General features: G+C 32.6%; 1 protein-coding gene across 1 annotated transcript in view; it reads right to left on the reverse strand.

Moving 5' to 3' along the window:
- Window positions 1-13,920, reverse strand: part of LOC140443641 (aquaporin-like) — a 131,296-nt gene extending 117,376 nt beyond the window's left edge. Inside the window, exon 1 of the mRNA XM_072534998.1 lies at window positions 13,833-13,920. Within this exon, the coding sequence (XP_072391099.1) occupies window positions 13,833-13,905 (73 nt within the window). The 5' untranslated portion in view covers window positions 13,906-13,920. The remainder of the gene's footprint in view (window positions 1-13,832) is intronic.
- Between the last annotated feature and the right edge of the window lie 1,447 nt (window positions 13,921-15,367).

A 15,367-nucleotide genomic window follows, 5' to 3' on the forward strand; every position in this document is an offset into this window, starting at 1 on the left:
CTAAACGTGCTTTAGATTATTGGCAATTGTTTTTTGACCGACAAATGATCGAAGACATACTGCGCTGGACCAATCTCAAAATTCAACAAAAATCAATTGCATATCAAAATAAATGCATGGTGAAACCAACCAATGAATGTGAAATTAAAGCATTTATCGGACTTCTTTGTTTAGAAGGTATGTTTCATTCTAATCGTCAGAATTTGAGAGACTTATGGCAAACAGATGGGACTGGTGTCGATATATTCCGCAATGCAATGTCTAAAAATCGTTTTCAATATCTGATGGTCTGTCTTCGGTCAGACCGAAAAAAAAAAAAACGTCCTACTGTTGTCCACCATGCACCATGATGGAGCTATTGATGAAGCAACTGGCGATAAAAATTTACCAGAAATAATAAGCTTCTACAACTTTACTAAAAGTGGAGTAGATGTAGTGGATGAACTGTCTGCATCATATAACGTATCTAGAAACTCACGGAGATGGCCTCTTACGATCATGTTTTCTCTCTTGAATACAGCCGCCATAAATGCTTTGGTGATATACAGAGAAAACAATCAAGATTTTAAACTTGCCAGGAGATTGTTTATCAAAATGTTGGGCTTTGAATTGATCCAGGACCACATATCTGAAAGAAAAAATAATCCAAGAATACCAAGGAGTATTCGTCAAAACATTGCACATTTTGGCCAAGATGCCCCTGAAGTGCCACCTGCCAAGATTCCAAAACTCATGGGAAGATGTTCAGTATGTCCAAGAAGCCGAGATCGGAAAACTAAATATTTCTGTTCAAACTGTGAATCATTACTGTGCCTGGAGTATGCTGTCATAAGTTGTCAAAATTGCATGAATTCAAATAGCGATTAATTTTTTTCTTTCACTGTACAACCGGGCAGAGTTTTTCCTTGTATTATCTTACTATTAGATTTTCATTTACTATTGTATTTTTGATTATATGGTGTTTATATTTTTTGGTAAGATTGTTCAGTTAAGTTGTGGTTTTTGCTTATGGAGAATTGCCTATTATTAGTTTATTTTTAATTTCTTTTGAATAAAGGTGTTCTGATTATTTCTTTTTTGCTTAAATAGTCCTTAGATGATCACTTCAGACCATGAAATTAGAAAACATATAAAAAAACTGCCAGAAAAAATTTTGATTTTCTTAGAAATTGGGGTTTGTCACACCCCACATATGTACTAATGACAGAAAAATCCACGTATGTGATGCCAGGTTAAAAAGCACACATTTAAATTTTGAACGTGACAGATCCCAGTGTTTTTATAATTTTTGAAAATAAGGACATAAACAATTTTATTTCGTAAGTGGTTGCCACACTATATATTTATTGCCAATGCTTTAATCTATTTTTAACGTAATTAAAGCTGTACATGATAAATGACACGATAAAGTTTCATTAGATTAATCAATAATCAAAGTGATATATTGTAAGTAAGTCCGTATATTCATTAAAATTTTTTAATTTTATTATTGGTAAACTTAATGGATCAAGGTCTCCAGTTACTATTAGTTTATTTCTGCCCGTTGGCTTTTTGAGTTGTACACATATACTCTAATTTTAAACTGGATTTCCATAGATACTCTTTGTAACTAATTTCTAAGATAGTATCTAATCTTTTCTTATTTTAAACTATTTATAAAACTAAAGCAGTCTAATTGAAGTTAAAAATAGTGCACCATATAATGGGTACATACTAAACAGAGTAATACACAACAAATGTTTGACTACTTCCTGTAATGCATAAAATTGATAATTCTATTAATGTTTTAACATTTATAAATAAATTAACATGGTAACCATCATACGTATTACATGGTATTACTTACTTACTTTACATTCAGAAATGCCAGTTGTTAATATTGTCGTTAAAAAAACTCGTAAGTTTTACATTATTACGAAAAGAAAACGGACTTGCATATTATTGAATATAGTCGTATTGACAGAATTTACATAATTCTCGTCAAAGTGAATTGGTTCTTACTGGATGTATTTATTAAACAATAATAGAATTTTTGTTTAAATATGGTAAAGCCTTTAAATTTATACTAGATACAAATTGACACTAAAATACACTCGCGATCATAAAATCCGGGTCACCTTGAAAATTTCAAGTTTCTGGAATATTTTTGCCTCTGGTGCAGTAATAACCTTTTTTTTAGGCTAACGTATTATTTATTTGTCATCAATGTTTGTTTTGAAAGAAAAAAACGGTTTTGTATTGTTTTTATTGTAAAAGCAGAAAACAAATCCCAATTGTTTCGTATACCAAACAGGTATACGAAAAAAATGAAAAATACAGAACGTGGTAAAATGTCAGTGAAATTTCAATGACTAATATCGTGTATTGCCTAAACTTGCTCTAATGACCTCTTGCAGACGACGGGGCATACTCTCAATTTTTCTCCGAATTACATGTTGTGATATGTTATTCCACTCTCTCACTAACAGATCCTTAAGCTTCTATCCGTTTTTAGGAGGAGATGTTAGGGGTTAAATACGATTTTTCAAATCGTCCCAGATATGTTCGATGGAATTCAGGTCCGGAGACTTAGCTGGCCAGGGTAGCCTCGTAATTCCAACCTCGTTTAAGTATTGCATACTGATCGTGGCAACGTGAGTTCGCGCGTTGTTCTGCATAAAAACGACGTTTCATCCAAGCCTTGCCATGGTATGCATAACATGTTCTTCCAGAATTTCCGTAATGTCCCGTCGTGCAGTTAAGGACCCATTTTCGATGAAGGGTAATTCGACCTCACACCTCCCCAAGCCATGACCGAGCCTGCACCAAATGGCATTCTTGGAGCAATGCAAGCTGGTGAAAATCATTCACCGGTTCTCCTCCAAACTCTTACACGTCCATTGGATCCAGTTAGGCAGAAACGGGATTCATCTGAGAATAACTCTGTGCTCCAATCGGTAATTCCCCAATACGCGTATTGTCGAGCAAAAGCTAGTCGTGCAACTCGATGCGCCAGGCGAAGCGGCGGTCCTTTAGCCATTACCCGAGAAGATAGTCCAAAAGAACGAAATCTTCTCCTAACTGTTGCAACGCTAACATTGCGATTTCGTACTTCCTGTAGACGATATCGATGCATAATCGCAATTGAGGTCCGGTTTCGTAAAGCCTGAAACACAAGAAAAGGGTCATCTGGTACCGTGGTCATTCTTCTTCGTCCAGAGCCAGGTCGTCTGGATAGCAAATCCTTCTCCTGAAAGCGTTGAAGCACTCGTTGAACCGTAGAAAGGCTTACGCCAACAGTTCTTGCGACTTGCCGTTGAGTGTGACCGTCTTTCACAAGCGCAACAATTTGTGCCGTTTCAACAACAGTCAAGGGATTTTTGGCAAAAAATAAACAATAATAAACACTAATAAACACTAATGGTGACAATAATAAACGTTTGTTCGTTGCGTTTGAACAGAAAGTCGAAGCACAAATGAGACATTTAAAACAAGCGGCAGTTACAGGTACCGTTCATTTTGGGAAATGTGCGCTTTCCCGCGAAATCGGCACTATTGAAATTCTTTGTTGCAAAGGAAACCGCTAAGCCGACAACAATTCCCAGAAACATGCATTAGTTTGTATTTGTGTTATTATTATTTACGATAAAGCTCGTTAAAAATGAAATATCGGTGATTTTCAAGGTGACCCGGATTTTATGATCGCGAGTGTATAAACTAGCCCAAAATAAACTTCAACATCAACAAAAACGATATAAGCCTATTATGGTAACATCAACTCCAGTCTTTTGACCTCTGGAGATTTGACCTCTAAAAATCATGCGAACAAGTTAAATATTGCAAATAACTCAATTTTGGGACTTCAAAAAGATGCAAAAAAGTTTTTCCAGTTTTACCCCATTATTCCCCATAAAAGACATTAAACGTCCATTCGTATGGGTGGGGGGAAATCGGAAAAAATAAATTTACCAAGAATTTGTACGTTGTAGGACAAAATGTGTTAAAAAAAAATTTAGCTGAGGTAATTTTGAACAAAAATGTTCATTAACATTTTTTGTGTAGATTAAACCTTTATCTTATAAACAACTCTCGAAGCGACCGGCAAGTTTGAATCTGCAGCTTTCGTATGCAATTTTTGTATTTTGCCGCGAATGAAGTGAGTTTTTATAAAGGTGCTAAATAAATAACCGTTGCGCGATTTTTGACATTTTGTATGATTTTCACGAGATCTTTAAAACCATTAACAGAAAATTTTGATTTTGAGTTTTGGCAACAAATATTAGGTGGCAGTTTTAAACGTTTTATATCATTTGTAATATGAAAGTTTAAATTCAGCGTTTCTTAAAAATATTTCAAATGCCTCACATTTGTTGCAAAAACTCAAAACTAAAATTTAATGCTAAAAATTTTGAAGATTAGGATCTAACAATGGAAATTCCATTCATTGACCAGTCATTAAAAGTTATAAATTTTGTTGATCTCATGAGAATCATAAAAATTGCAAACATTGCACAACGTTTATATATTTCACACCTTTATAAAAACTGCTTAAAAACTACTTAAAAATGCATTTTGACTCATGTCGATAGGGCACTCTGATCAAAAGATATCAAATTTTTTCGTCGAGTTGATAAAAAATTTATTTATAATTGATTTCGCGCTTAACTGACATTCAAAATCGCCAGTCGCTTCAAGCGTTATTTTTGAGAGAACGGTTGATTATACACAAAAAGAGCTAATAAATATTTTTGTTTAAAATTATATCAGCTACATTTTTTACTTAAAATGTTTTTTTCTACGACGTGCAGATGCCTGGTAAATAGATTTTTTTCCGATTTTACTCCCCTACGATTGTACGTTTTAGGAGGAAACCAGTGGGTAAAAGTGCTAAACCTTTTTGCATCTTTCTCAGTAAAATTCAGCTTTTCGTAGGATTTTTAGAGGTTTAGTTGTATTTGCGTCTTTGATGACCGGAGTAAAAATGGAAAAATAAATTAGAAAAGACACAGAAATTTAATTTTTGATTGTCAAGAATCCCTATTGTTAAAATTTTTATAGCTACTATTAACTTGAGTTTACTAGACATGTCATTATTATCAAGCATATTAATTTCCTACCATAAATCGCACTTTTTTTACGTAGACGTCTATAAAAATTCGGCAGACTGTGAAAAAGTTAAATATTTGGCGCGAGAGTTCAAGCTACAACTTCAGTCATTCAGCTACAACGAGAAGTAAAAATCGACATTGAAAGCATTGCAGAAACGAGATAAAACTACTGCTTAGAACTAAAAAAAAGACACTTCAAAAAATAAATCAGTTTTAAAACACAAGAAACACGCAATCAACAGGAAGATATATTTTAACCAACGAATGGAAGGAATATCTTGTAAGGCTAACCAGAAGAAGTGATAGAATAATGAGTGTCTTACTTAATACAGTCAAAAAGTAAACATCATATATGCCTTCGGCCCACAGGTAGGGTGTAAAACACAGGAAAAGAAAAATTTTGGAGTGCTTTTGATTGCGAGATTCTTGAGATTGCCGTAGATGAAAAGCGTTTTATTGGAGGAGATTTAAATGGACATATTGTTAGAGAAAAAGCCGAAATAGAAAGAGTTCATTGAGGTTTGAGGATGGGAATTAAACAATGATAAAGGAAATAGTGTGATTGATTTTGCAGTGGCATGGGATTTGGCTGTCATTAAAACATTATTTATTAAGACAGAAGACACATAATAGAAAGAGGTTAGGAAAACCTCAGGAAGAAAACAGATCTAAAAAAAAAAATATAAGGATATATACGAGGTAGCAAAGCACGCTGTAGCTAATGCTAACTAAAGATAGTCAGATGTATGAAAAGTTAGAAACGCCCAAGGGGATAAAAGGTTATACAGCATTGCTAAAGCAAAGGACAAGTCATCAAAGGACTTATCCACGTGCGGCAGATTAAGATTATTAGAAACCCATTTTAAAATAAAACAAACGTGTATGAGTACTTCAGAAAGTCTCTAAATAAAGAACACCAGAGGAGATATAGAGGATGCGGGATTCCAATGAGAATGTAATACCGCGGATAGCGAGAGATGAAGTTGTCGAGTCGTTAAATAGGATGAAGAATAGTAAGACAGTAAGATCTGATGGAATACCGGTAGAGGTTTGGTTGGCGCTAGGAGAGGAAGCCAGGGCCACTTTCATAAAGATGAGGAAATTCTTCTGCAACAGAGATTATAAGCATCCCTCTCCGATTAAGAATGCTAAGGGGCTACGTATTTAACACGCTATTATACGGTGTAGAGGCCTGGACTTTTAAGCAGAACAATATAAAAAATATTGAAAGTTTCGAGATGTGGTGCTACCGTCGAATGCTGAAGATAAGTTGGGTTGACAGACTTACAAATTTTGAAGTAATGCGAAGGATAGGAAAAGACCCAGAAATTTTGTCAACGATCAAACGAAGAAAACTCGAATATTTGGGTCACGTGATGAGAGGACATAAATACACATTACTTCAAAATATAATGCAAGGAAAAATAGAAGGAAAACGGAATCCAGACCGTAGAAGAATGTCATGGCTGCGTAATTGAGAGAGTGGTTTGGCTGTACCACTATGAACTCTTTAGGTCAGCTGTAAACAAGGTCAGGATAGCCTTGATGATTTCCAATCTCCGATAGGAGTTGCACAAGAAAAAGAAGAAGGAGAGGAAGGGGTGGATATTTTGTGGCAAATGATGAGTAGGATATATCAGGAAAAAGGGGATGCCCAACGCATGAAGAGAGTGTGTGATGGTATAATTGTATAAAGATAAAGGTGACAGTCAGGACTGTAAGAACTATAGCTGGATAAAGTTAATGGCATACACAATTTTGAGAGAGAACTGTAGAGCGAAGGATAAGGAGAGAGACATCGATACAAGAGGAACAGTTTAGGTTTGTGCCAGGAGGAAGGACAACGGATGTCTTGTTGAAACAGTTGATAAAAAATACAGCGAGCAATAAGGAGAGCTACATTTCATATTTATAAATCTGAGAAGATGTACGACACAGTTCGTAGACAAGAGCTATGGAGATGTATAAGAGGAAAATGGGTTTCTAAGTATTACGGATGATCCGTGATAAATATGTATAAGGGAGCGTAAACCAAAGTAAGGACTTCTGTCGGATTGTCTGAAAGTTTCCAGTGACGCTTATTTTGACTCAAGGCTCTTCACTAACTCCCTACCTGTTTAATCTTATTATTCTTATTATGGATGTCTTATTATGATTCTCCGGACTAACAGAAAAAGTAAGAGAGGGGGCTCCTTCTCTTGAAAAATTATTTTTCAAATCGGTGTTCACTGAATCTCAAAAACTACTTAATCGGTCCTGCTCAAATTTTACACACTTTTTTTATAGATAAATAACGAGATAAATATAGATAAATTTTAACAAAACGTCAAATTTTAACAAAAATTTTCGAAAATTTATAAAATTTGTCTTTTTTTACTTTTAAACATAAAAAACTATAAAATAAACTCTACCTCGACGTTGAAACCTAGGGAAACTCATAAACCAACGAAATCTTCTGCTTTTTTGTCAACAGATTATCTATTTAAAAGTTATGATGAACACCGCAAAGTACCCTTTTTTGTCATCTTGGAAAATTAGCTGTCCTTTTCTTAATTTTTAATAATTTTGTACCAAAATTTTAAATACTACTCTTGAAATATTGTTTTATTATGTACTTATGTTATAAATAAATTTACATTAAAAAATTTTTCAAAAAAAAAATTTTAAAAATATGTGTAAATTATTGAAAATCAGCCCTATCCCCCCCTTAAGCTAACTGATTTTCGACTTGCTGATTTCTAACTTGCTAATTAACGCAGATGATGATGGTTTGGTTTTTTTATAATTTGCGCTTTACAACTAACCTCTTTTGTATCGTGTTGTAATTAGAGACACAAAAATAAGAATTTTTACTCAAGAATATGACCTGAATTCACTACTAGAAATTTTTGGATGGATCATCTGTGTACATTTTTCCTTTTATAGACTTAAATTCATAAATAAGAGAAATCTTTCATTAGCTTTTATTCCAATTTGTATATGTTTTGGTTAAGGAAATATATTTAAGGCAAGATGTACACCATTTAATCGTTGATTTGTTAACATATCGTATTTTTTTTTCTTATTTATATCTGACAATAATTATCCATAATCGAGTGACTTTTGTGCAAATAATGCTCAAAAATCTCATATCATAAAATATACACAAATATTCACTTTTCGATAATCTTATTTTATGTTTACAATTTTCCCATATGTGGTATTATTATTATTTAAATAGATGTTTGGTAAATACGCGATAACTTAGATAGCAAAGGCATTATTTTAATCTAGTTTACCCTTCCCATGTGTAACACGAAGAAAAAAAAATAACAAATTATTTTTAATCTCAAAATGAAACTGAAATGAACATGTATTTGTAAATAAATGATAAATATTTCCGTATTTGTTTATACATTAAAAATAAAAGGGGGGTTTGATATGTTAAGGTACCTAATGGTATGTATAATGGGTCATTTTTTAAAGATACAGATATCTGTCAATTGCCAATTCCTTCTCCACCAGTACCACAAGCCCTTAATTTTAAATAGGGAATAGACCATGTGTAGCACATAATTAGATAGATATTTCTCTGAATAGTGGCATTCATAATTTTTCTTTCAATATTAACTCTCTTCGATTCTGAAAAACTATCAATTTATTACCCCTTAAAAACTAAACGTACCGTTGTTTGTTATAATGTTTTGCTAGTGTTAATGACAAATTTCCCCGTTTCGTCAAAAACTGCATTGAAAGAAATTTGGAAAGAGTTTGGTTATTTGAACTGTTGTTGGTAGCGTTCAACAGCGATAACCTTGGATGCCAATTGTTTAGATTTCGACTAGCTCTGTCTATCACCTAATATCGTTCGTCTATAAAAAGGCATGCTTGGCTGAAAATTCACTTATAATATTAAATCTTTTCTTGGGGTAAATTATATTTAATATTTAATCAATATGCAGTGTCTTTTTATGATTTCAAATTTGTCTACTTTTATTCACACATTAACCTCTTCCGCGCATGTTTCTTTTAAGGTATTAACATATTGCTGCGATTAATCGGTGCGTTGACGACAACATCGCAATGCGAAATTTTCGCGAGACAAACGGCTACGGCGATTAAAGAGAACCAACACATTGGTGCGATGATATCTCGCAAACGACAACGTTAGTACTGCGTTAGATTTTGTTAACACAGCCGGCTGCGTTTTCTCTCGTTATCGTTGCGAATTTAGAATCCAACAAAGAAATTAATAAGATTGGTAAAAAGTATGGGATGAAATTAGCCAAGATATGAAAGAATTCCGTAAGTATTTATTCAGAGAGTTTTTATTCAATTTACTTATTTTATTAAATAATTGTTTTTATATATTTACTTTAATTATTAATATTTAGAGTTTTTATTTACATTCAAGTATTAAAATAGTTAACAAATTGTTCTCTAGTTGAAAACGCTAAATTGGTTGCAAGCCTTGGGTCTCTTTCTACATTAATAAAAGCTATGTCTAAGTTTTCTTCAGTTTCTGAAAACTCTAGTCCTTGTTGGTTTACTTTAGTGCGTAAAAAATTATGCAAAATATAACAAGTTTCAACAGTTAAAATTGTCGTTTCAACTTTTGTCTCAATTGGATAAAAAATACTCGCCATTTTTGAGCTAAAGTGCCAGACGTATTTTCGACCACACGTCTAGCTCGGCATAAACGAGTATTTTAATTTTCTTTTCGTCTGTCGTTTCTAGATTGTTTTTAGGGAAAAGGTCTCATTAAAGAAGATTTCAAAGCAAAGGCTTCATCTCCAATCAAAACGTGTGGACAAGGTTCTACTTGCTCAGGAAGATTTTTATCCCTGCCTTAAATCTCTGGCCCATGTGTGAGTTTTTAAATATGCCTCCGTCGCTATTTTTCCCGTAACCTCCTACATAAATGCATCTTAAATTGTAATTGGCAACAACAATAGCCATCAGTACCATTAAAAATTTTTTCAAATAATAAAAATGGTTTGATCCGGTTTTTCCAGGACATTTTATAGTTACATATTATCCGTCCAAACTACCGATGCAGTTTGGAAATGGCCACATGTTTGAAAATCTTCAGCTGATTTTTGCCATATTTGTGTTGTCGGTTCAGGCAGATAAATAGGATGTATTTTTTTATGTATAGTTTCACATACTTAATTTATAATTGTAGCAACTGTTGAAAATCCAACACGATAACTGTGCCCTATTGTACTGAAGCTGTCATCTGTTACTGATACTTAAGAGTAATCAAAACAAAAACTGGACAAGCTGCACAAAATAAAACATGGCAATGGGTTGAAAGTATGAAAATGTTCCGACCTTTCTTGCTTTTTGCTAAAACCACTTCAAATGTACCGTAAGTTGAGACTCAAGTAGAGTCTGTAACTAAGAAAGATGATGGCGTAGATGTTTCTGCTAACGAAGAGAGTAAACCTGGTGATCTATCTAAAGTGCTGTTACCTACAAAAAATAAGGTTGCTACTTGTGCTGATGTCATCACCTCGATTGTAGAACCAGAACCAAAAAAAACCAAAAGTAAGAAATGTACAAAATATAAAAAAGACAACTTCAGTTGACTCTATTATTACTTATTTTGAAAGCAAAAAAAACAGCAAAAGACTCAACTATTGTTTCTATCATATGCAGGCTTGATGAAACAATTTTCTGGAAAACGTCAGGCTGAACCAAACTACAAATTGCCCAAAGAATTGCACAGCAAGAGATAATGCACTATGAAGAGCAGCAGCAGATAATTCAACTACACCAGAATTCTCAACAATCAACTTCTAATAGTTGCATCTCTGATTCGAATTTTTATGAAAGTCCACTTATTTCGCCAGACCAAAGAACCATTTCACTTAAACATAATTCAAGTACACTAGTGCAGATTGCGAACAATCATTTCCAGCTTTAGCAGCCACCTTTTTACGAGTTTTTACTCCTTTATAATGTGATATAAAAAAATATAAAAATAAAAATACAATGAGTAATGATTGATTTACCTCAAAGTAATGGCTATTCTTTCTTCTGCTGAAATAGATTCACGAAAATTGATATAAGGCTTAGAAATATTTCCCTTATTTAGTTTAAAATTTCATTAAAACAAGCAATTTTGATTCTGAAGTATTTATAAAACCGATTTTCATCAGATCGAAGTTGTGGCATTACCGTACGAAATTCTCCTTTTTGTTGTCTTTCCAAATTTATCTTATGAGTCCCAATTATTCTTTTTCTATAAAACATATTAATAAATATTAAAACTTGCCCGTTAAATGAAAACAGATATTTGGTATAATATTTCCAGATACCTAGTGAATACATAATAAGACAATCTTTAATTTTAATATATATTTACATATTTTACTTTTGATCCTCCTCGTCTGCTAAAGTAACCAGCAAGATTAAATCTTTCTCAGATTTTGAAGAATCCATTCCAGACTATGCTGTAGTCGTCAGGTCAATTCAAACGACTAATCGCAGCAATGTGTTCATGACATGAAAAAACGCTGTCGCTTATATTGCGAGATAAATCGTGTCGTCTACGCAACGATTAAATCGCAGCAATCTGTTCATTCCTTTAAACTTATAATTTATTCGTCCAATATGCAGTTAGTATCTTTATTATAATTTAACTAATTTGTTTAATAATAATTATATCCATTTTATCCTTGCCAATTTGTTATTTTCTATTTAATATTGCAATTATTTTCAATTTTTATATGACAAGGAAATATTTTAAAACATATGCAATGGTTTATTATTTTTTTAATTTTTTGACCTAATTTTTATCTACCTTTTTATCTGAAGAATTCTGCAGCACATAGTAGACCATGCAGCACTAACTGCAGCTGCTAAGCAAAACCAAACAGCTACTCAGAACTAGAACGTACTCGATCCTGGCATCTCCAGCAAGTTATGCTGTGTAGCCAATATTAGCAACTAACTACTAGATTCTGCGATCCTTGAAGAGCAACAAAAAGTTATCCAGTAATAACTTGTTGTTACCTTATAGTCAATTAATATCATATTTAATATTTTTAAAGGTTATTGACAAGATTTGCTTTGAGTTTTAATATTCAAATGTATTTTATATTTTTTTATATACAAGTAATGATTTGTTAATATCTTGGTTTATTTGTCCCAACCAAACTCATTTTTCAGATTTATTCTAACATAAGACGTGTATGAAATTGAATATAAATGTGTATACTGGAAAGGGAGATACAACTGCACCACAAGGTGATTCGCATGCAATAATAAAAGAACTTTTGAAAATAGTTGAGCCAAAAGAGGGGAGGACTATTTGTGGAAATAATTTTTACTCAAGCATACAGCTAGTCGAAGATTTATATAAGGAAAAAATGATTTATTGTGGAATGTTGAGGAGCAATAGAAGAGGAATACCAAAAGAAATATGTCAAAAGCTAAAAAAGGGACAGGTTATTGGACAAGAATGTAATGGGATAAAATAATAAAATGGTTTGATAAACGACTAGTCTTAATGATATCCAGTGATCCTAGTCACGATGCGACATTAACTGCTACTGGTAATGCAGCATATTTTATTGATAATAAGTACCTTACAACTTTTACTATTTTAGGAACACATAATAGACAAGGAGATGAAATTTCGAAACCACAGTGTGTCATCGACTATAACAAAGCTAAAAAAGGGGTAGATTTTAGTGATCAAATGTCTTCTTAACATACATCAGTTAGAAAATCTCTGAAGTGGTATAAGTAAGTTACATAGTTTGTCAAATTGTTCAGCATTTTACATTGCTAATTCATTGTAGAAAAGTCGTGTTTGAATTAATTTTGGGTACATCATTAGTTAATGCATGGGCGGTCTACAATATGGTTGCCCAAACTAAGATTGGAATTTTGGAATTCAGGAAATAGTTCACTGAAAATCTTGCAGTATCTGATAAAATAGTACAACACCCTGTAGATGATATGAGAAACAGGGTTCATACGTTTGTAAAACCTAATAGTCCAGGTTGAAAAAAGAGGAAACCATGTAAAGGTTGTTACCAAACACTACGAACAACTTTAAACGGCAGAGAAACTGACAAAAAAGTTCGCCGTGTAACAAGTTTTTGTAATAATTGTCCAAATATGCCTGGATTTTGTTTATCTTGTTTTAATAAACACCATGAGTAACTTTTTCTTAGAATAGTTAGGTATATATTTAAAAAAAAAATCATATTTTGTTTGTTATTATTTTCTTGTGGTACACGTTTATTTTGATATGTATTGAGCTACGAAGCAAGCAGAACAATGTTAATTTATTTTGGTTCCATAATTTATTATTTTCGTTTGATAAAATTAGATACTTTTGCTCAGAGATGTCAAAATTTGTCACTTTACTTACATGTCCCCGGGGACTTGGAAGGCACAAAACTTAAGTGTACTTGTAACGCAGAGAAGGACAAAGTACAGATTTCCATTGCGCAGTCAAGGTGTTAATGGCTTACAATTGTTTATAAGAAGGTCCTGCATATATATTTCTTAATCTGTCTGCTTTTTTGACTTTGATAATTATCACGAATTGGAATCTAGTTAATATATTATTCGATAACTTCTGTAGCTGTTTTCAAACATTATATAACTTTCAAACTTTTAAATTTTCCACATGTGATTTATTATGCAATAGACTAAATATCTAAAAAATCATAGTACAAATTTGAATATTTTTTGATAAGTTATTGTTATTATAAAACTATTATAAAATAATTAAGTGTTACCTACCTGGACTTATGTCCCTACGATTACCTCTACCAGAGATACTTGGTAATGTTAAAGGGGTATCATCAAAATCCATTTTAAATAAATTTAGTATTTTAAGTCAATCACAAACTACCACAACTAACACAGTACGTTATATTCAATAATAAGCTGCTTATTCACTTTTTAACCTAACAAATTTTAAGAAAAATATATGAATAAACGACAATAGCTTGAGCACAACTAACATAAGTTACGTAGTTTATTAGCTTGCCAATTATTACGTCTTTCATCAGGTACTAGTTGGAAGTAAAATTGTTTCATTTAAATAAACTGCCAAAAAAATGTTATTGACCCCTTTTAAGTTGCAGTCGATTTGTTTAGATAAACTTTATTAGAAAAAAACATATATAAGTGTAATTTGTCTAAGTGAATTATCCTGGAAAATCATCATCAATCGTCTATTAGCGTATATTGTATTACAATTTTCTACTAATATTTTAATTTTATTAAGCTGCATGATATATCTAATGACAGTTAAGTCCAGTTAGATTTTGATACAGGATTTAGATTGCACCTTTCAGTGGCTGATCCCCAGAATTTTTTTATCGGGTGGGGGGGGGGGGGGGGGTCATGAGTCATGAGGGTGATTTTGATATAGGATTTAGATTTTTGCAGCTTTACGATTGATATGATTTGTGCCTCATGTAAGGGAATCATTTTCTCAATAATTATTTTAAGCGATATATTAAACCAATGAGAAGTTTTTAAAACTAAATACCCTACGGGTGCAAAGAAGGGTACAACATTAAGGGGTCTTAAACTAAAAAAACAAAAAAAAATAATTTAAACCCAAATACTCAGTAAAATCAAGTGTACAAGACTATTAAACCAAAGGAAAGTTATTAAAATATAAATACTGAAAAATCAAGGACTGTCAATTTAAACTAGGTATTTTAAAGACAATTAATTTAAACCCACCTATCCTATAGCTACAAAATCAAGAACAAACCAAGGATAAATAAGTATAAACCAAAGTTAAGTAATTTAAATGCAATAACTTAATGTAAGTGTAAACATTAATGAATGTATTTAACATTCCCAATAAACTCTATCTTATCGTTGTATATCCGATATCAATAATTTGTAACAACATTCATTTATTCCTTATTGCTATACGGACATGAGACATGGAGACATGTCTCAACTCTCGCAATTACAAGTATGAGGCGTATAGAAGCCTTTGAAATATGTGTTTTTCGAAGAATGCTGAAGATTTCATGGACAGAGCACGTCACCAATAACCAGGTGATGAGAAGAATGAGGACTGAGAAATAACTCCTAAATATTGTAAACAACAAAAACCGAGTTATCTAGGACATATTCACAGAGAAGAAAAATATAACTTTCTACGACTCATAATGAAAAGGAAAATAGAAGGACAAAGAGGTCCAGAAAGAAAAAAATGCTCCTGGCTGAAAAATGTAAGAGACTAAACAGGCATGGACACACATTCGATACTAAGAACAGCTCAAGATAGAGAGTTTTGAAATTTTCTG

The sequence above is a fragment of the Diabrotica undecimpunctata genome, chromosome 6 (assembly GCF_040954645.1).
Source record: "Diabrotica undecimpunctata isolate CICGRU chromosome 6, icDiaUnde3, whole genome shotgun sequence".
In the NCBI taxonomy this organism is placed as follows: Eukaryota; Metazoa; Arthropoda; class Insecta; order Coleoptera; family Chrysomelidae; genus Diabrotica; species Diabrotica undecimpunctata.